Source organism: Epargyreus clarus, unplaced genomic scaffold, assembly GCF_041222505.1.
Source record: "Epargyreus clarus isolate Ecla_fem2 unplaced genomic scaffold, WU_Ecla_fem_2.2 ptg000004l, whole genome shotgun sequence".
NCBI lineage: Eukaryota > Metazoa > Arthropoda > Insecta > Lepidoptera > Hesperiidae > Epargyreus > Epargyreus clarus.
The window spans coordinates 14,766,611-14,790,038 of record NW_027332212.1 but is presented as its reverse complement, the minus strand read 5'-3'; the positions used below and the strand labels follow the sequence as shown (position 1 = coordinate 14,790,038).

The window sequence follows — 23,428 nt, the reverse complement described above, 5'->3', positions numbered from 1 at the left end:
GTCTTTTGTAATGGAAATGTGACATATTAGTGGATAAAGATGTATGTGTTATTGTATATGTTGATTATGGGAGAATATATTGTATTTCTGGAATGCCTTCTGAGCGTTTTAATAATAATTGTAAATAAGAGACGCAGAAGGCAAATATGAAACAAAGAAAAAAGAAAACACGACTATAAACGAGGAAGGAAAATAAAACATACGTAAAGGTTGTGCCCCACTTTCCAACTGTTTTAGTGTTTTTACGAATACCACATGTCTAATGAAAGTTTCTCTAGAAAACTTGATAATAAAACGTTAAGTTAAAACTTTACGAGTGATATTATCATCGTATTATATTAGTCGTAAACTCTTTGGCCGTTACATGAACACAAATATTCCATGCCGTGTGTTTTCCTTAAAACAACCTACGTTTTAACTTATGTAATTCTAAATTTTTAATGGACGTCAAAAATAGGTTCTCAAATCGGATGTAATATTTCTTAGCGGATCTTTAGTACTTAACATAAATTTAATAAAATGAAATTAAACGTTACAAATATAACATGTGAGCGTTCACGTGCCAGCGTCACATGAAAACGACAGGATCAAAAGTCCTTGTCACGACTAAGTATAGTTGTTTTAACAAACTTTAAAAACTAGTATCATTTATCAAAATAATAAATACATATCTGAAATAGAGCAATATAGTTCTATTAATACCGTCCTCGCTGATCTCTGCTTGTCCTCATGGTTGACTGGTAGAGATTTTTCATAGAATTAAGTCCACTGTAGGGCTCCGGGGGCTCGCAGCGTCCTAAAGGGCGAAGGCCTTATCGAAAAATCGAGTTTTAATATAGTTTTAAGGCACTCGGAGAAAAACAACGTTCCTTTCTTTTCTTAGTAGTCAGAAGTGATATATATTTTCTTATAAATATACAATAAAATATAAAAAGGTAAAATATATAAAAACCTATCTTTATTGTCAGCCAGCAGCCTGCAGAGCCTCATCCACCTTAGTACCATCTTATAGGTATATGAAAAATAAATAAATAAAAGAGTTGATTATGAACTCAAGGTTCAGCCGTCTTTATATTACCACTTTTTATTATTTAAAGATAAAAAGTTAACATTAACATAGGTTACTGAGGTTAACTTTATTTTTTCTGAGTAATATTTATTATTTTCCCTTGCCAAAGAAAACCGCACATCAGTAAATTACTAACTTTCTCTATTAACCTGATCTTACTCATAAAACTTACTCGGAAAAATAATAATATTTATGTGTTTACTTCTCTTTTATTTCGCCCGATGAAAATATAAACTCAAATTCTATCATATACATACTGTATGTACACAAAAAAGAATTCTTGCCACATGATAATCGCCCCTTTATATTTTTATCCCGGTCTATTTCTTAAGGATTCAAACGAAGCAATCCCTTTATAAAGCTTAGAGACTACTATCTTATGGCCTATCGGTAGTTCGACCCCGGTAGCCCTATTTTTTAACCGACTTCAAAAAGGAGGTGGTTATCAATTCGGCCGGTATCTGTTTTTTTTTTTTTATGTATGTACATGAATTACTCCGCCGTTAGTGGACCGATTTTAATAATTCTTTTTTTATTGTGTAGGGACGAGCTGGAAATTGGTCCCATTTAAATATGGTTAGATATGGTCGGCGCTCATATTAGACACGCTGTTTACATCGTTATCCAACTAAATATATTGAGCGCCGACTTCACAAATATGTACTAAACCAACATTTATTTCAATTATTTTTTACTTTGTAGTGTCATAGAAGTCGGTTGTATTTTTTGTTAAAAATTTTTGCTTTAAAATGACGTTAATTACTGTTGTGTTCTTATTTTGAAGGACACACCCTTACTACAGTAAGGGGACACACTTATACGTGGTGTTCCCATTTAGTCATCCGAGATAAAAACAGATCTTCGGATGACCTCATCTAAGACTCATTTTGTATCTGTACTTAGTTATAGTCTACGGTGACTGTGGCCCCTTTACGTTGGGTGATCCGCATGCTTGTTTTTTTATAGTATAGGAGTAGCAGACGAGCAAGCAGTCCACCTGATGGTAAGTGGCTACTGCCGCCCATGGACATCTGTAATCAACCCCAGACAGGATTAGATATTCCTACCTGAGGTCAGCCACAGATGCGCCGCTACCCCTGAGGACTAAGCTGGAACGCCTCGGAAAATGTATGTCTCACTTACTCTCTGTCTCACTCACCACACCCTTCAAACCGGAACACAGCAGCGCCTAACACTGGTGTTATTAGGTAGAAATAGGTGCGGCGGTGGTGCCGCCGGAGTCGAATCACAAAGGGTTCTACCACCTTCAATCTATGATACTTCTTTAATTCAGACAAATATTAGCCAATCGAAGAACAAATTAGCACGAGACATCAGGAACTTAGCCTTCAGAAGCAACACCACATCTGTTCTGAATAGTTCAACTGTATTTAGGGTTCACACATCGACCAACTTACCAACTACATGCACCTTTCGTACCTCAAAACAACGACACAACTCAGTACTGAGAAAGCCTGGAAATTAGGTCCCATTTGGCGGCAATTCGGCTAAACTTTGCGTTGATTGCGCGTCATTACGTGTAATGTGGCCATTACTTGCACTTGTTGAGTTATTACCGAGCCCACTGTTGGTACCTCAAGTTTCCTTATACGACAATAGTTTAAAACATACTTTTTGATTATCTGTTTTATGTTTTATATCTGCGTTTCCGGTGCGACAAATGATGACTGACTATCGTGGTGGTGTGGTCTGGACCGATCTGACAGGCAATGGGTTTTGGGTTCGATCAGCCTCATCATTTTAAACATCATTTTAAAGGTGGTAAAACCCTCTGTAGTATAATGGCGACACCACCGCCACACCCATTTCTGCCTAGTGCAGCAGTGTTAAGCGTTGCTGTGTTCTGATTTTAAGGTTGTGGCAAGCGAGACAGAGATGGTCTTAGGCATATAATTGCAATTTAGTACATTCAAAATTTGGCAATTTTTAGCGGACAGATATTGTCAAATTGTAATCTTTGGTACACGAAACACTGGATATGTTATTAATAACAGGCGTTAATCTACAGCTATAACATCCTAGGCAGTATTAAAGTTAGTTTTTTTATTACACAAAATCCACAGCAAGAATTATAGTCTGTTAGGAGTATACCATATTAACTGATGCTTCGAGACTCTACTGAACCTAAGTTTCAGATCTAAGTAATATCCGCAACCGGAAATTTGTCAATGTTCAACATCCGTTATATTCCCTCGAGAATGTTCATATTATTGAAGAGCAGACACTAATCAATATAATCATACATAGACTGTATTTATCTAAATATATATAACTCAAAGGTGACTGACTGACGTAGTGATCTATCAACGCACAGCCCAAACCACTGGACGGATCGGGCTGAAATTTGGCATGCAGGTAGATGTTATGACGTAGGCATCCGCTAAGAAAGGATTTTGATCAATTCTACCCCCAAGAGGATAAAATAGGGGATGAAAATATTACTTCGTAACGCGAGCGAAGCCGCGGGCAAAAGCTCGTTAATCATAAGTAGCATTAGAGTTCTCGATTATTCCTTCATTTTAAGAGGAGATACGAAAATGAAAATGAAAAATTTGATGACTTGAAGTAAAATTAATATTTTCTTCATTTTTTTCCGTAGGTATAAGCCAATATTAAATGAGCCGGTCTTGATGAGATTTGCGCATAACATTCACAAAAAGTGAGGATTTTATTTTATACTTAGTACATGTTATATTATTCTATAGCTTACAGTGAAGTGGTATGAATGCCACCATGCTAAATATCCGGGTTCAAATCTTAGTATTAGAAAATCATCACTTGCTCTACCAGAAAAGTGGTGCTAAAGATTAGATATCCGTGAAATAAAAAGAAAACCCATGGATTATCCATCCTTATTCCTTACCGAACTTTAACATGAAATGTTCTCTGAAAGTCGTTGAGCGATGACCGACTTGACCGATCGATCACAATTTAAGTGCCCCGCGGCTCATGTCAAAAAACACGCTTTTTATTGAATATATTAAGCCTCTTGATATGCCTAAAGCAGTGACCGGAATTATTTTTAGCTTAATTTTTGAACTTGCGCGCTTTCGCCTACGATATAGTTTTATTTCGGAAATTCTTTCTGACAGAGAAGTGCGCGGTAGCTGTGGATGTGTCAAATCCGCCAAACCAAACCATTCAATAAGATTTAGCAAAATTTAGATTAATTTAATAAAATTTAGTTACACAAGAAATTCCGGTGCAAACTATCTTGCAGTTCCACCTGATAGTAACTGGCCCATGGACTTCTTGTTGTTTGAAGAAGTCCATGGGCCAGTTACTATCCAAGACAAGACATTCCCACTAATAACGACGACAGGTGCGGCGCTACCCCTGAGGACTAAGCTGGAATGCCTCGAAAAGTACCTATATCTGCCTTACCACACATATCAAACTAAAACACAGCAGCGCCTAACATTTCTGTTATTAGACAGAAATAGGTGTGGCGATGGTGCCGCCTGAGTCGAACCATACAGGATTTTACTGATGATTTATTTAATTTTTTTTTTCAACAACAATTATCGTTCCACCTGTATACGTTATAAATACATTATCATTCTATAGACAAAAAACAATTAACCCTCCCAGTATACATTGACACACAAAAACATAAAATAGACATACAAATATACCAAGTTCGGTGCCATACATACGAATATATACCAAGTTTGGTGCGAAATAACGACATTCGGAACACGAAAAGTCTCTTCCCTCAAAACATCCAACTTTCCATACAGCGCTTCGTACCGAACTGTGACCGTAATAAACAGTTTTCGCTATCTCACTCCCAATATATTCTTGTTAGAGCGGCCCGAACCTTGACGCTAACGAGAGAAAGCGCCACACCCGTTTCTCCGAAGTTGCGAGAGTTAAGATAGATTTAAGTTCTTATGTACCTACGTATTTAACACAAGAGGAACATGTTCATTGGTGGTGTGGGGTCGTATTGACCCGCACGGAAAAAATTGAATTTTTGGCATCGTTGTGAATGTTGTTTTATTGTCAATATGCAAAATACTGTTAGCGCAAAGAAATAACCAACGTTATTTTTAGATTAAATATTTTTTTCATTTACCTAACCGTAAGTAAAAATTCAGCAGAAAGGATATTTAAATTTCGTACAAACGATAATGAAATTTATAATGTAAATTGTAAAATATCGCATGGTAAATATTCTGTAATAATAAGGTAGAATTCTTGAGTTTGATCTCATGAACGACGATTCTTGAGTACTACGACAATACCACATAGTAATAATGAGGTAAAACTCATACACTTAGATGATACTTTCCAACTTATTTACAATCTACTTGAGATTGAAATCCTTACCTATTGTGAGTCGACTATAGATCTAATGACTACTTCACTTTAAGTGCATTAAGTACCTGTTGACTACTTCACTACTACTGTGTCAAAGTTGAAATCCCAGGCAAGCCTTTGATTTTTCAAAGTTATGTGCATATTAGAAATTAATTATCACTTGTTTTAACGGTAAATGAAAACGTAGTGAGGAAGCCTGCACACCTGAGAGATTTATAAAATAAAACTCGAAGGTATCTTAAGTCTACCTATACGCACTTGGCCAGCGCGGTGGACTATGAACTAATCCTTCACATTCTGAGAGGCCCCGTGCCCAGCAGTGAAACTGTAATGTGTTGATGATAACGACTTCTACTACTTCACTTCATAAAATGTTACAATATGGTCAAATCGACCCCGTCCGTGTCATAGTGTTAAAGACACAAGCGGCCCTATATCGTTTAAGCTTATGTAATGGGTATTGGTGAACACTAGAAAGTTGAGCTTTACGTCAAGTCGATACTAAATTGAGTAACTTGTATGACCACCGATTTGTCTTATGACAAGTGACTTGATTTATTGTTCTTTGCGTGTAAATTTAATTATTTTTTTTTATAATATAAGTAGCAGACGAGCACGCTGTCTAACTGATGGTAAGCGGCTACTGCCGCCCATGGATATATGTAATCAATCCTAGATAGGATTTGTAATTCTTACCTGAAGTAGACCAAGATGCGCTGCTATCTCTGAGGACTAAGTTAGAACGCCTCGGAAAAGTATGTCTCCCTAACACGCCCTTCAAACCAGAACACTGTTATTATTAGCAAGAAATAGGTGTGACGGTGGTGTCGGCGATCGAACCACAAAGAGTTAGTTCTTCAAGTGTATTTCTATTTTACTGCAATTATCTTATTTATAACAATAAAAGATCAAAACTCATTTTGTAATAATTTTAAAAACCTTATCATAAAACAAATTATTTGCGAAATGATCAAAGTATGATGGTGATAGCTCCTACGTAAAAATCTAGCAGTAAAATAATATTGCAAAATGATGTTTAGTAATCATATTACCAATATCATTATGTTTGTTTTATAAAAGAAACACGTTTCTAAAGGGCTATTATTGAAGCTTAATTATATTTTTTAAATAATCTACTTAGAAAATATTTTCGAATATTCGTTGTTTCATAGGATAATTTTGGAAACTTGCTTTTTGAAATTGATTCATAAAATGTGCCTTTATACCTATAAAGGCACATTTCCACTTATCATCAAGGACTCTACCTAGAGCCCTATATGATGTGACATAAGCTGCTTATTGTTCCAAATATATTTATAGCAGATTTTAAACGGAAACCCTTACAGAAGGTTGCGTGTATTTTTATTTAAATACACTCATGCATTTATACCGAATAAGAGCTTAAGGTTGTTCATAAGTACGTATAATAACTTACTAGACTGCCTACTGCCTTACTAGAGTTCCATAACGCTATCCTTATACATAAATATCCTTGATACACACAAAGATTCATATACAAATACATAGATGGAAACTGTAAATCATTTAACTATGACGTCATCAACCTGTACTTGTGCCCAATAGAACAATAATGGATATTGTACCACTGCTGGGCATAGCTGTCCTCTCAGAGTCAGAGTTTGAACCATAGTGCACCGCGCTGTCCAAGTGAGAATTGATAGACTTCACAAACCTATGAGAATTAAAAAAAACTCGCAGGCGTTCATGTTTCTTCACGATTTTTTCCTTCACGTTAAGACCCGATAATGTATTTCTAATACGCACATAAAGTATAAAACTTAGGTACGTGCCTAGGTATTTAAACCTCGAACTAAGATCGAGAGGACAAGTTTGAACTACTAGACTATCATTACGAAAAAATGACTAAACACTCTTTTCTTTGTTTATTATTTTGCAATACGTAAGCCCGAGTAATAAAATCACGGAATTTTATTAATATCACAGAAGACAGTGTACATCACGTGTTATAAAAAAACAATTTCGCACCTCCGGTATTGAAAGTATTCGTCTTGAGCCATATCTCTATATATCTCAATACAAAACCTCATTCTACATAGCTTTCCAAACCAGAATTACCGTTAGGTGAACAAACGACGAGTAACAAAGATGCTGTATCAGTACAATTGATTTTACACCCCTCTAACTACACCTTAGGGCTTATTCGTACGAACATTAAGGCGAATATCGCTTAAATCGTACTTTATAGGCTATGCATTATGTTTGCCGAATATTCGTTGGGACTGCGCCCGAGACAATGCGCAAATGATTCGAAAAGAGATACACTTGAAAAGAATTTGTTTTCATTTGTTAAAAGAAAATTTGAATCATCCATTTGTTAGTTCTCGAAACTCTTAGTACAGTTATTTTTTTGTATTTTAATTTTTAGTGTGCGGGCTTGAATAGAGGAATTTTAAGTATTGTTTTATGAAAACCCAGGACTGTTAAACGTACATAAAAGATTCAAACAAGTTTAAGTACATAACGGCAAAAGATTAGTCTGGCAACTGACAAAAGCAACGGAGTATTTATACCAACAGTATACTATTCAGAACGGACAAGTAATACGGAGAATATTATGTAACAAAGCTATAACAAAATGGAAATACAAAATAAAAATCGATCCTCATCACAAAACTTGTTGTTTTTTCAATATGTATGGTTTGATACACAGAATAATACGAATTTATATTTATTGCTCTTCACTAACTATAACTATCACACAAACCATAATCACAAATTGTAATTATAGAGGAAACTCGAGAAAAAAATACATACTCAATAAATTATTATACGAGCTTTTAATTATGAAAAGACGTTTAATATTAAAACTGCTTTCCATAAATTTAACATTTTTCGCGAATGTACGACAGATTTTTTTATGAATCATCATGCACCAAAACACATTTGGTTTTGTATCTTTTATTTCAAGTAGTAGTCATACTACAAAAACGTAGTAAACTATGACGACGACGACCCGCGTGGCGGAGCGGTCACCATACCGATCTGACACGCAGAGGGTCCCGGGTTCGATCCCCGGCCAGACGGATATCTAAATGATGAATTTAGATTTCTGTTTCTGGTCTGGTGTTTGTCTATTTGTCTATGTGTGTGTCCATGGCACCCACGATACAGGGAATCCTAGTGTGGGGCTGTGAGTGTAGAAAGCGTTTATTAACGGCTAGACAAAATCTCGTAGCACGTCTACGATTAATAATTGCCGTAGTCTAACATAGTCTATGCGTAGTCGTAGATCGTAGAGGCGTAGACTACGATTATGCGTAGGTGTTGATCTACGCAACTGTTACTACAATTACAAGACAATAATTGTATTGCTCACTACTTTTTTAGAATAGAGAAATATTTTATATTTATCTATTCTGAAAAAGTAGGAAAAATATATTGTTAGCAAAAAGCAAATTTATAGCAAAAAGTTTTAATAAAAGCCATAAACGAGCATGCAATTGCCTGAGTTGTCTCCATTATGTGATTATGAAATATTCACTGACGGTAGTGAATATTTTATAGATAGATATCTAGTATAGTATAGTTAGATATGTAGTATACTAGATATACTTTTAGATAAAACTAGCTCTATATAATAAGTATCCCTACTACGAATCGATTGCAAATGCGTTGCTACAGTAAAGAAGTAAGTTAAAATTCCTCGAAAAAGTAAATCTACCTTTACAAACGAGAATACATAGTGCTATAATGCTGCTTATAGGTAGAAAAAGGTGTGGCGATGGCCACAATTTAACCTTGTTTTTATATTATCTGGCACTGCTTGGTATGTATTGGTCTTAACTTAAAAAACGTATTTGACTTGCAATACAGAGCTTTTGTGAAGGTTTACAAGGTCAAGGTTGTTCGATATTTCCGTAAAATCAGAATATTATACCGGAAAATTATTCCATCGGCTGCAATGTAGAAAAAATGTAAGGTCTTCATTATTATTCCGTTATGAGGTTATGACGGAACGAATGCATTTCGACAACCGCAAAATTTAGGGTACTTGCTAGCTAGCTAGCTGCCTAGCGAATAGAGGTAAAATATCTTGCCTAAATGAACCGTTACTTTAATATGACATAGGGCGCTATGACATGGGGCTCTTGAATAAAGTTACAAAAAGAGCTCTCCTTCAAAGCCGGCGATGCACTGGCGACTCCTCTGTTGCAAATGTCCATAGGCGATGTTGACTACTTTCTATCAAGTAGCACGTCTGCTTTATCGTTAGATTCAACTATAAAACGATAACTAACGTGGCCACACGTTCACACTACCGATCTGACAGGCAGTTTTTCAAGGTTCAAATCTCGGCCAGACGTATCTAAATAATAAATTTAGATTTTCGTTCTAAGTTTTGATATTTGTGTATTCGTTGCGTATGTCCATGTACCCACGACGCAATAAATCCTAAAATAAGGCTGCGAGTATAGATGCAGTTCACCTGACAGCTAACAATCTAAAATAATCATTTAAAGCTAAACCAATTTTACTACAAAATAATGATGACGATAGTTGTATCTTCACTTTAGCTCGTTACTCGCTTACCGTCACACAGTGTAACACGAGTATAACCCCACTGCGGTTTGGTTATATTTAACTGCATTCAGTTCAAGCCCTGGACTCCATTCCCAAAACCATAAATGCTGTAACGTTTATGGATGTTCGAATTTACTGGTGGTAGACCGGGGCTGACCTGCATACTGCCACTAATACGTGGCAAGACGGACTTTTGTTCTTTTATTTTACTGGCAAACTTGTAATAGAATAAAACTATTTCTTGATCCAATTTACAACTTTTTTCTTATTCCCGCGCGAAATACGACTCTACCGTCAACAGCGTTATTTTTCTTTTTAATGCTAACTTATTCAATCGTACCAGCCAATGACTATATGGCACATATTATTATAAAAATAACACAAAATAATCAATTAAAATAATACTATAATTATTAGTAATTTGAATATTTTTCTAACACTTGCGTAAAATCCACCTGATTATAAGTACTCACTGCGACCCATGGACATTGAAAAAAGAAAGAAAGAAAATACTTCAGGAATATTGCAACACACAGTACAATTGCAAATAGATAAAATAAATAAACAAACTGCACGGTTATAAAACTAGTTAATAATAAATAAGACAATCAATTTAGAAAAGAATCCTAATAAAAATTTAAGAGTAAAAAAATACAAAACATGACTAAACTTATTTTTTATCTTACATACTACATTGAAATCTGCAAAGACAATTACAGTTGCATACATATGCAGCAGCGATTACTTATTATCAGATGGACAACATACTTACATCTTATTTCTTTTTTTGTCTTTCTTTCTCACATTCTTTCTTTTTTCATGTTCTCCTTTCTCCCTTTTTTTTCCATTTTATTTTATTTCTTATTTATTATTATTTTTTTTTTGTTACTATAGTTGTACCGCCTTCAATTTTTCTGCACGTCCCTAAGGTTGACTGGGAGAAAATGCTATTTAGCAATAAGTCCGCCTTTTGCCCCACAATGTTTTAACATGGTCAATAAAGAGTAAATAAATATAAATACTTTTTGCTACTTAAATTACGTAAAAACATAACTTAATTTTAAAACGTAAATGCTACTATATCAATAAAATGTTTACAACAAACCGATACTTCTATAAAATAAAGGTATAAAACACAGCCTATACTTGTATCGTACTTCAGCCTTTTTCAATATGAAAACAGCAATGCACTGAATGTTCCGAATGATTGCAAATGTAAATTCACTCGAATTGGAACAAGAGTTATTGCGAATATGGGTTAAGCACTCGTCAGTTATAATGTTGTACTTTTTCGTAATTAAAACCGTGATTATAAATATTATGTTATGTTTAAAAGTTTTTATGACAAACTGAAAATGAAATGATTTTCACATTCATAGTCCTATAGTAGAAAGTTGTGGATTTTATAGACATACTAGCTGACCCGGCAAACGTTGTGTTGCCATATAAATACAAAAATGTTAAGGGTAAGGTAATGTAAGGAATACCCTTATCACTTAGGGGTATGAAAAATAGATAGTAGCCGATTCTCAGACCTACTGAATATGCATATAAAATTTGGTGAAAATCGGTAAAGCCGTTTCGGAGGAGTACGGTAACTAACATTGTGACACGATAATTTCATATATACGAGTAAGATGAATAAATTGCACCCAGATCCAGAACAGAACTCAACTTCAGAAATGATAAGACTTCTACATCACAGATGGTTGCTATCCAAGACTAACTTGTGTTGCTTCATGACAATAGAGATAAAAATTACCATACTCCCAATCTTTGAAAGTTTGTAGAATTGGTATCGTTCGACGGCGACCACCACCATACATATTTCTATTTCTGGCGTGAAGCAGTTCTTGGTTTTCGGTCGAAACGTATGGATGATCTAACTTACATATTATATAAAGCAAGGGTTTTAATACTTATCGGCTTAAATTTCTATGTTCCATGTTTTATAGTGTTGCTATATGCCATGTTCTACATTACAGTGTAGGTTACAGACATTCATGAACGACAGCGATAAATTATCATCGGGATGGATTATAACAATTAACCAAAAATAGTAACACAACTACTTACATAAACAAACTTCAAATAAACATATTGAATTTTGATACAGATAACATAAACATTATGAGGCCCAGTAGTTATGAATGAGGAGCTCAACCGCTCCTGTAGTTCCCAGGTTACAGACAGACAGGCAGACGAGCAAATTGCTCTAATAGGTTCCGCTCCAGTTCGTGTTCTGAATACAGACGACGAGTTGCGGCTCGTCTGTCCCGGACATGGATATTACGGCTCAAATATGAAATTAATGAATAACCAAATTAGTTTCTGGTATTCACTTAGGTACACTATGATTTTCGTCTGAGTCGAATATTTAAATTATTTAGTTTAAAAAAATTAATGTAACATGTATTTAAATTTCAAAAACATGATATACGCGAAATAATAGTAATGAGTACACAGAAAGACTAGTAACTTGAGTCCATTATTAATAATTGATCGATTTAATATTTTGCCTATGATCGGTGTTTAACAATTTATTCATACTAGACATTATCAAATGTCGATCTTTGGTAAGCAAAAAATGGAGAGATTGAATATTAATAACGTGCGTTAGTATTTAAAATCCAACCGCTTACGCTGAATAAGCGTACTTAAAAATAAAGCGTGAAGTTTTTTATATATTATAGAACTTATGAATGAGGATCTCAATCGCTCCAGTAGTTCACGGGTTACAAACGGACAGGCAGACGAGCAAATTGCTCTAATAGGTTCCGCTCCAGTTCGTGTTCTGAATATAGACGACGAGTTGTGGCTCGTCTGTCCTGGACATGGAAATTACGGCTCAAATATGGAATTAATGAATAACCAAATTAGTTTCTGGTATTAAATTATATTTCTACGATGATTTTCGTCTCAGTCAAAGATTTAATTTATTTTAAAAATGTAAATACATTTTAGAAATATGACGTAATATTAATTTCGTCTCAGTCAAAGATTTAATTTATTTTAAAAATATATAAATATGACGTAATATTAATTTGAATTAATTGAGAGTCTAGTGGTAAAGTTCCTTACCATGTATCTAACATTGTAGAATTGGACTTAGGATTGGATATTATCAAGCGCGTACCTGATTGTTCGATGCTGAAATAAATTATTTTCTAAAAGATAAAAGTTACAAACAATCATGCGATCCATCTTACGGTAAGTGGCCACTGCCTCCCAAGGATCGGTAATCAATTTCAAATTCAAAGGTAGAACGCTTTGTAGTTCGACTCCGGCGGCACCACCGACACACCTATTTCTACCTAATAACAGCAGTTTTAGGCGCTGCTGTGTTCCGGTTTGAAGGGTGTGGTAAGGGAGACACACTTTTCCGAGGCGTTCCAGTTTAGTCCTCGGGGGTAGCGGCGCGTCTGTGGCCGGCCTCAGGTAGGAGTATCTAATCCTGTCTGGGATTGTCCACGGGCGGCAGTAACCACTTACCATCAGGTGGACTGCATGCTCGTCTGCTACTCTTATATTACAAAATAATAATAATAATAAGATAAGTCCTATATGAGGTCGGCCACAGATGCGTTTCTACCTCTAAAGACTAAGTTAGTGGCCAGGGTGGTGTACTAAAGCCTAAAACTCCCCCACTATGCGAGAAGACCCGTGCCCAACAGTGGGACAGTAAAGACTTAACGATGATTATTATTCTACTTATTTATTCACTAAATTCAATTTACATATTTATTACACACAAATAAAACAACACTTGTGTCAGTATTAATTAAAAGTAGCTACTCATTTTACCAATCGCATTAAGTACCAATTAATTAAAGCGCTAACAGAGCCGTGTTAAATAAGGACAACATAAAACTTACATACGTGTTATACAGTACAAAGTACACTTGGGAGTTAACTTCGTAAGCGGCGCTCCAAAAATTCGAACCCTATACCTATCCATAAATAGCTAACACTGTAGGTACCCTAAATGTACTTTACGAACCGGCTTGCACTCACACTAGCTTACTGAACAGACTCACACACGCGCAAGAAGGGCAAAGGGAAATTTTGGCAATAATTTGTGGTGTACACCCCGTGCGATGAATAAGTGTGCGTGTCCCTTTGTTGGTTCATTTCATTAGTATTTTGTAATGAGCACTTTGTCTTGTGATTTAAAAAACGTATTTTTTCAAAGGTGTATGAAATCTACCACTTTTCACTTGACTAGCGCGTTGAATTATTGCCTAGAGCAAATCCTGTGTCCAGCAATGGAACATTAATGTTTTGACAATAAGTTTATTTTGTAAAATTCCATTTTTAATAGTGAAAAATATAATAACGATTTAGGTGAATAACAATAAGTTTAGTGTTAATGATTTTAAGATTACTTAAATAAATATTAAAACAATCTTAGAGATCTGAAAATAAGTGTGATATTTTATCCCTCAAATAAATAATGATTAAATCTAAGCTACTGAAGATCGTAGCTGTTTCACCAATACTCTGCTACTAACTAAATTACTCCTTAACCCAATTTTAATACTTATCCTACGTTTTAAACCTATATAACTTAATTTCAGTACCTAAATACACTTTATGTCAAGCATCGCTTGTACTACATACTTAGTATAATATAATCAGGCTACTTAAAAGCAATATTAACATCATACAACGTAGCTGAAATAACCCGAATGTTATAACCGACCTTTGAAGTAGGTACATTAATAAATAATACATGAAAGTAGCTTACTACAGACTTAACCACATTTTCTCGTGAACCCTCTGTAGAATGTACAATCCGAATTTCTGTTGAAATTAGCTCTATTTCATTCGTATTCGTATTCAAATTGTAAAATATTCGTAACACGTAATTGTACGTTTAAAAATGGTAACGTTTTGTAAAGGTTTTTCATATTTAGGTTTTTTTTTATAATATAGGGGTAGCAGACGAGCGTGCAGTCCACCTGATGGTAAGTTTGTCCGTGGGCGGCAGTAAACACATCTGTAATCAACCTGGGGTTGTTTACAGATGTCCGTGGGATAGGATTAGATATTCCTACCTGAGGTCGGCCACAGATGCGCCGCCACCCCTGTGGACTAAGCTGGAACGCCTCCTAAAAGTATGTCTCCCTTACCACACCCTTCAAACCAGAACACAGCAGCCCTTAACGCTGCTGTTATAAGGCAGAAATAGGTGTGGCAGTGGTGCCGCCGGAGTCGAACCACAAAAGGTTCTACCACCTTGTACTTCATCATATTTAAGTATTTCTATTATGATCAAATATTTGTTAAGTTTATACAACTGCGGAAGGTAATGTTTTTTCAAGCGTATGTATAATTATGTGTTTGTATATCTCATTCTTAGGCACCCCCATAAACCAAACGTACGGCTGTAACGGATTTTAAATTATGAGATGTCGTTGAATTCATGTAAAGAGTAGAAGTGAAATAGGTTATATGTTTAAGCTGTCCATTTATGTATTTTGGTTTTATAATAATTAGATAAAACATATTGTATCATAAACCCATCTATAGCACGTGTTTCCTCTCAAAATGAAAAGGATCCATAATTTTTCTGACTTTAAACTTATTTTTTTCTACTCTAACAGAATTTTGTTTTATTATGCCTTACATTTTATGCCTCTTTATTTTTTGTCAAAATTTTAAATTTGTATTTTAAATTCACAAATCTAAAAATCGCACTCTCATCCCTCGAGTGCACTTTACTCACTAACGCATAAACATGTCTGTGTTAGTTCGTGTACATGTAGTGGTGTGTGACGGTGTGTGCGTGTCGGGTGAAGGCAATCATTATTTTAAGTACTAGAGGATAGGAACACTGTACGTATAGGTTCGAGTACAGTGGACCACGGTGTTTCTACAGGGCTTAAGATGTTCTTGACTTTCTTGGGTATAATTGGTCCTCGGACATATTTTTCTTAGCATAACAATTTATTTAACAAATGAAAGCCATGTTTTAACATTATTTCTAATAGCTTTTTATTAACGAGTATTTTACCCGAATTCAGTTTTTCAAACAAATGGTATTAACGTCTTGACGTCTTTTAATATTTGACATGTCGTTGGATTCATCTAAATTGATATATTTTTAAGCAACCTTTTTTTTATTTTATAATACCTACACGTTCTGTCATCATATGAAGGAATGTATATTAAATAATTAATATTATTAACATTTCTTCACACAAACAAACTAGTTACATCCTTAAATGATTGAGAGACTAATTAAGGGAGAATGAATAATAACCCACCCACAGGCCAGCCTTTAATTACAATACTGTCAGATAGAGCCCATATTTCTCGAAGGATCTATACATAAATCTTATTTAAATTTAAGCCTAACTCGGTTAGCAATGTGTCCGAAGTAATTTATAAGATCAGCACATATTTTCAATATAGAATAGTCGCATAGAGTCAATATAATAGGCGTGACAGACGAGCATTTTAAAGGTGGTAGAATCCTTAGTGGTTCGAGTCTGGCAGCACCACCACCACACCTATTTCTACCTAATAACAGCAGCATTAGGCGCTGCTGTGTTCTGTTTTGAAGCGTGTGGTAAGAGAGACATACTTTTCCGAGGGGTTCCTAGTCCTCAGGGGTAGCGGCGCATCTGTGGCCGACCTCAGGTAGGAACATCTAATCCTATCTGGGGTTGATTACAGACGTCCATGGGCGGCAGTAGCCACTTAACATCAGGAGGACTACATGCTTGTATGCTACTCCTATATAATAAAAAAAATGCAGTCCACCTGATTGTAAGTAGCTACTGCCCATCCATGGACATCTGTAATGAACCTCAGATAAGATTAGTCCTACCTCAGGTCGGTCACAGATGCGTCGTTACCCCTAAAGACTAAGCTGGAATGCCTTAGAAAAGTATGTGTCCCTTACCAAAGTTTATGCCCAATAGTACATATATTTGCAAAACTGATCCCCATCTCTCTAACGCAAAACAAACGCAGCCAACGCTTCAACCCTATCTATGAAGGGTTGTTTTTAATTACTTTAATTAAAGTCAGCCGTCGCATTACTCTCGGCGCCTCGGTACGTAATTATGGACTAACGATATACGATTACCACTACCATCCCCAATTATAATTTGTTTGTGAAAATTATATAGACAACCAATTACGTAACAAACTTCGTAATTATGAAACAAGTTATAACGATGAAAATAACAAGATTTTATGTTTCAGAATTTATTATTGGGAACCTTCCATTTTCATAGTAAGTCCAATTTTGGGTAGTAGGTAAATTTTTTTTTTTAATTTTTGTTTTTAAAATCCCTATAGAAATGTATGTATGTGATGTATATAAATGTATCCTAAAACGAAAAGCTCTAGAACCGAGTATTACCTGAACATGAATATAGGTTAAAGCTATACTAAATAGGCTAAAAAACACTGCTTACAAGCTCTGCGAGCCAAGTAGTTTAAACTCTGCATCTTAATGAGAGATTTTTATAACTTATATAGACGTATTAGAAATTCATTATCACTTGCTTTAACAGTAGAGGAAATCTTTATCGTCGTAAAGGACCTACAAACCCGAGAGTTCTTAAAAATCATAGTACAGATATTTAAAAAATCATCCCTTTTTAATTTATAAATGAATTCTACTTTTTCATTTTTAAACTTAAATTATTCATGAACCTGAAAATTAAAATCGTGAACTTCTGAAACACGTTTCTTTTAATTTGGCTGTTTTCCAAGCATAACGATGCCGATATCGGCAATTAATAAACTTATAATTATGCGAGCTTCATTATTAATCTCTTGTGCTTCATAAATTGACAATAATTCTCATTTAATTACATGAAAAAACAACAATCAGATCTTTTAGACACAGCCTGTGTCATTAAATTTCAATTCTAACGGCATATCATACAATTCAGTATTCTAACTAAATCCTCAGGGTTAGCGCCGCATCTGTGGCCGATTTCAGGTAGGAATCTAATCCTATCTGGGGTAGATTACAGATATCCATCGGCGGCTGTAGCCACTTGCCATCAGACGGGCTTTATGCACGTCTGTTACTCTTATTATCTTAAAAATAAAATTCTCGAGTCACAATGTTAGTTACCATACTCCTCCGAAACGGCTTTACCGATTTTCACCAAATGTTATATGCATATTCAGTAGGTCTGAGAATCGGCTTCTATCTATGTTCATACCCCTAAGTGTTGATCACCCTTAACATTTTTTTTTATTTATATGGGAACGTTTGCCGGGTCAGCTACTAAAAATATATAATAAATGTATTTTACCGCCCATCGTAGAAACAATGTGCCCCACCGTACACGAAGCCGCACTCGTCCACACATACGAACTGCCAAAATCGGTCGGTGCAAGCGCATAGGTCAAGCGCACCTCCCCCGTCCCGCTCTAACGCGAACGAGAGAGCGAGACGCACGCGCGCTCTCTAGAACTTGCGCCCAAAAATGCAGTCCGGCCAACGATGTATGCAATGATTGTTTTTTGGAATATTTTTAGGGTCTTTAAACTTGCATGTTAGGTACATTAGACACTTACAAGTACAAAACGACAAAAGGTTAACGTAAGCGCAATCCATACTAATCTCTTAGGACAAAGAACAATAAAATAATGACGATATTCGTCTTTAGAAAACGCGAGGCGAGGAACTCGATTTCTAGCCACACCTATTTCTAGCGTGATGCTGGGTAACTTTCATATTAGGCGACCATGTTAGTCTTCAGGAACGGCAACTCATCTATGATTGATTTAGATTGAACCAGAGGCTCTTCAGTGGGCATGCTAGTTTTATATTTTTTTCACAGCTAAAATTAACAATAAGATAGACGAGCTACTTTAGATTTACATTAATAGCTCACTTAGACAAATTTAAGAAACATTAAATTAACTTAGAAAAAAAAAATACCGCCCGAATTGATAACCACCTCCTTTTTGAAGTCGGTTAAAAATCATCATCGACCCATTACTGTCCACTGCTGGTCCCTCTCAGAATGAGAAGGATTAGGCCATAGTCCACCGCGCTGGCTAAGTGCGTATTGATAAACTTCGCATACCTTTGAAAACGTTTTTTTTTAATTTCTCAAACAGTAGTATGCAGTATTTTCTCACGATGCAGTATTTTCATTCGGCGTTTCAAGCAAGTGGCAATTTATTTCTAAAACGCACAATTTATTTCTAAAAATCAGAGGTGCGTGCCTGGGATTTGAACCTCGTACCTCTCGATCAAGAGGCCGAGACTATCAGTGCTTTTGAGAAAAAAATAATGACATTATTAAAACATACAGGATGCACATATAACCTCGTCCTTTTGCGAAGTATGTGCTTTGCGAAAGGGCATATGAATTATATGACTGACTTGTACGGTTAAAATATTTTATTCAAAATATAATCCCTTTACGTGAAAGGTGTCTTAGAATAAGATCCGGGACACTTGTGTCGTGTACAGATGTGCGCTGTCCGCAGCTGGCTCACTAATGAGGTTTTTATAAAATTTGTTTTTAAAGTATGTCCAACTTCAACGTTGCATTTTAATTAAGAAAAAACTTTTACTTTTATAGTTACGAATAGGTTTTATTTTGAAAGTGGTAGAATCTTTCGTGGTTCTTCGCCGGTGGCACCAACGCTACACCTTTTCTGCCTAATAACAGTTGTGTTAAGTGCTGCTGTGTTCCGATTTAAGGGTCTGGTAAGGGAGTCATACTTTTTCGGCGCGTTCTTACTTAGTCCTTAGCGGGAGCAACGCATCTGTGGGCGACTTCAGGCAGGAATCTTATCTAATCTTCATCTAATTTCAGATATCCATGGACGGCAGTAGTGGAAGTGCTCACTCGTTTTCTACTTAACATCATCCAAATACTTAAGACCTATAAAACCGTTCATTACTTTAGCCAATAGGCATGATGGCATCCTACATAATTATAGTCCATAAATAGAGGACTAATACTATATTGAAATGCGTCAACAATAATTTACATTACTCTGCCTGACCCCAGGATATGTAAATCATATTTAAAATTGTACATTAAATATCCAAAACCTGTAACACCACAAGCCTATGTAGACTTAATGCAAGTTATTTCGAATATACGTGATGGCCTGTTTACACCAAGAAGTAAGAAAACTGTGACTGACCTGCTGATGGTTGCCGTCCTGCTTGTCGCTGCTCTCGGAGTCCGTGGAGACGCTGGGGCTCCTGCAGTACCGTCGGTAGACACACCTGAAAATATTCACACTTTTATCGCTGCACGGGCAAGAAAGCAAAAACTACAACAGTACCCTTACCATGAGTTTTCTAACATCCCCCAATTTTACGTTACGTTTACTCAATCCATTATTCTGTTCCGTTTGCTTCAGTAGGTTGAGTAAACGTAACAATAAGTAAGTGCTCAAGTCTTTTTGTCTGCCTCACATGTTCACAAAAAAGAGATACAAAACATAAAGCGCCATTTTGTCAATTCAGACATTTAATGTTACGTTACTGAGACTATAGTTCTGATACAATCCGCTAGGGGCGCTAATTGGAATTTGTATGGACAAATACGTAAACGAATACCAAAAGTCATATTCGTCAAAACGTAAAAACTCATGGTAATGGTACAGATAAGTTACGAACATATACAGACCTAGATTATATAGTCAAGCCCCTTATTGCACACGGATCTGTCTACTAGTTGAAAAGATATCCGAAAGATACACAACGGTGGTATCTTTGGTTGTTTTATATTAAACCAATGGAAGGCTTTTGCTTTTACCGGGACGCGGGTAATAAAGGCTTATGAAAACCTACACGCCGTCACACAAACAACTTCACTCAATATTTATTGATAGACAATATTTGATATTTAAAAATAATATGTTACATAAAAAAATACAAACAAGCTTTTTCAAACTATTCTGGGATAATCTTTTCATTTAGCTTCCATATTATGGGGGTGCATAATAACGATTGAATCGCCATCTTGGGATGTCCACCATATTGAATTTAGCGTAATGTCACTAGTAACCAAATCATGCATTACTATCAAACCAAAAATATATACAACAGCTCAGTCGATTAGAGAAAAGTAGTTTAAATTGAATTATCAAAATAATTAATTCAAAAATTAAGATTTTACTCTTGCGTACCTACATACGACTAACGAGGCAAGTTAGTCGCTTTAAGGTGGTAGAACCCTTAGTGGTGGACTCCGGCGGCACCACCGCCACACCTATTTCTGCCTAATAACAGCAGTGTTAGGCGCTGATGTGTTCCATTTTCAAATGTGTGGTAAGGGAGACATAATTTTTCGAGGCGTTCCAGCTTAGTCCTCAGAGGTAGCGGCGCATCTGCGGCCGACCTCAGGTAGGAATATCTAATCCTATCTGGAGTTGATTACAGATGTCCATGGGCGGCAGTAGCCACTTACCATCAGGGGGGACTGCATGTTCGTCTGCTACTCCTATACTATAAAAAAACGAATATGTGAGTTTGTTGGCGAAATCCTGACTTTTAAAACCGACAATTCCACCAGCTTCAGTTAAAAGCTACCCTATCCTTCATTTCTCCTATCCTCCAATCGCAATATTTTCCCAAACAATTACACGCACTTATCTCGTCAGCTCTACTTGGACAGCTTCCAAGAGTTATACAAGCGAAGAACTATTATGACTGCCTTCGAGTAGCTATACTAAGTTGTTTATTTAGGCACCATATTTGCAACAAAGAACCTTCTGTGCTACGAGTACAAAGACACTACCGCCACACATATTTCTGATAATAACAGCAGTGTTAAACGGTACTTTGTTAGGTTTGAAGGATGTGGTTACGGAGGTCACAACAAGCGTTCCAACTTAGTCAATGGTACCTGAAGACGACCTCAGGTATTAATCGAATTTTATCTGGGGCTAACTACAGTTGTCAACCCCAGAAAAGGTTAAATTACTAGCTAAACTCGGTGGGTCCAACCAATTATAGACTAACTGTTAGAAACTCGCCCTATCGTTCTGAGAGTCATACGTTCGAATTTTGGGCGAGGCAAGAGGCGTTTTATTTTTTAATTACGTACGTAGTAGAACATCGCCAGAGTTAAAAAAAATCTAAAAGTCGTGTAAAATCTGCCAATCTGAAAGAGTGAGGGGCTATGACCTAAGCCCTTCTAACTGAGACGAAATCCATGTCCAGAATTGATACAGTAATGGATAGATAACAAACATATTTGACAGACTTGGATGAAATATCTATTACACATATTTGAAACGATATAAATTGATATGTTACCAAATAATAAGATTCCATTCCATGAGGCAAAAAGGCTTTTATGCGTAATGTCTCATGTTTCTGTTGTCTGTAAAGATGGTTGCTCGAGAATATCTCAAGTCGAAACATAACCGTATCATATTCATATAAACCATAAGATGTTAAATCTGATGACTCTATTATTCTTAAAGCATTTTTGTAATAATACCAGTCGCAAATGTATTAGCATTATTTTCTTTTTTATATGAATCAAATAGTGAACATAGTAGTGAACATATATATTTAACTCCATGTAGATGTTCTGCCTAAAACCGAATAAAGATGTATTGTCACTTTAAGATTAAGATGGTCACCTCATGTTTCAGTTATTTCTACTTTCATGATAATCCACAAAGCGATATTTTTGATAATATGATACCATAATAAAATCCTTAGATCAAATAATATGACGACTACCTTAATACCATACCCTTCAAAATTCTAATACTTATGGAACAAAATAAATATGTTAGTAATGTCATCGCAGTAGGATTATACAGATACATAAATTACAGAAAATTTACCAAAAACCTCGATTACAACTATTTAAAAAAACTTGGACAGATTTCAGAATCTACATCGCGCCGTCATATTCGGAAAAGTTTCTGTAGCTCTTAAAATGTTTTAAACTCAATATCAGTGTATGTAGGTCGCATTTAAAACTTTCTTCTTACAGTTTTATATAAGATTCCGTTGACAGAAATAGTGAAACAATTTTAAAAGATATCAAGATAATTGTCGAATAAATTTCATGAAAAAACGCATTTGCATTCGCTGTATATTTTGTAAATCGCACCTTTAATAGCGAGAACAGTATTCATTATTCATTTTAAAACGGTGGAAACTTTTGGGATACATGAAAAGTTTTCACAAAACTGAAAAAAATCTGATGGATAATAAAATGTAATACCTATATTAAAATCTCCGAAATACGATATATTAACTAACAGTCTATCGACTTGAAATTCAGTCTCTCTTTTAATCTACTTCTATATGATGAGATAAATATGACGTAAAAGAGCACCATAAATTAAACGTAATAAGTGTAATGTCACAAACAGTTAAGTGTCTGTTGGGGTCCTGGACCTAAATCCTGGTCCTAGTTAAATGAACTCGGACCAGTCTGCGTGTCAGACCACTCCACCACGGGATCGTTAGAGACACGC

The 23,428-nt window shown here is 35.6% G+C and overlaps 1 protein-coding gene across 2 annotated transcripts in view; it reads right to left on the bottom strand.

The window, feature by feature from the left end:
• The window catches only part of LOC140757658 (uncharacterized), a 92,682-nt gene that overhangs the window by 21,487 nt on the left and 47,767 nt on the right, over positions 1–23,428 (bottom strand). For both annotated transcript variants that reach the window (XM_073093528.1, XM_073093529.1), the window contains exon 4: positions 20,120–20,204. In XM_073093528.1, the coding sequence (XP_072949629.1) occupies positions 20,120–20,204 (85 nt within the window). The remainder of the gene's footprint in view (positions 1–20,119; positions 20,205–23,428) is intronic.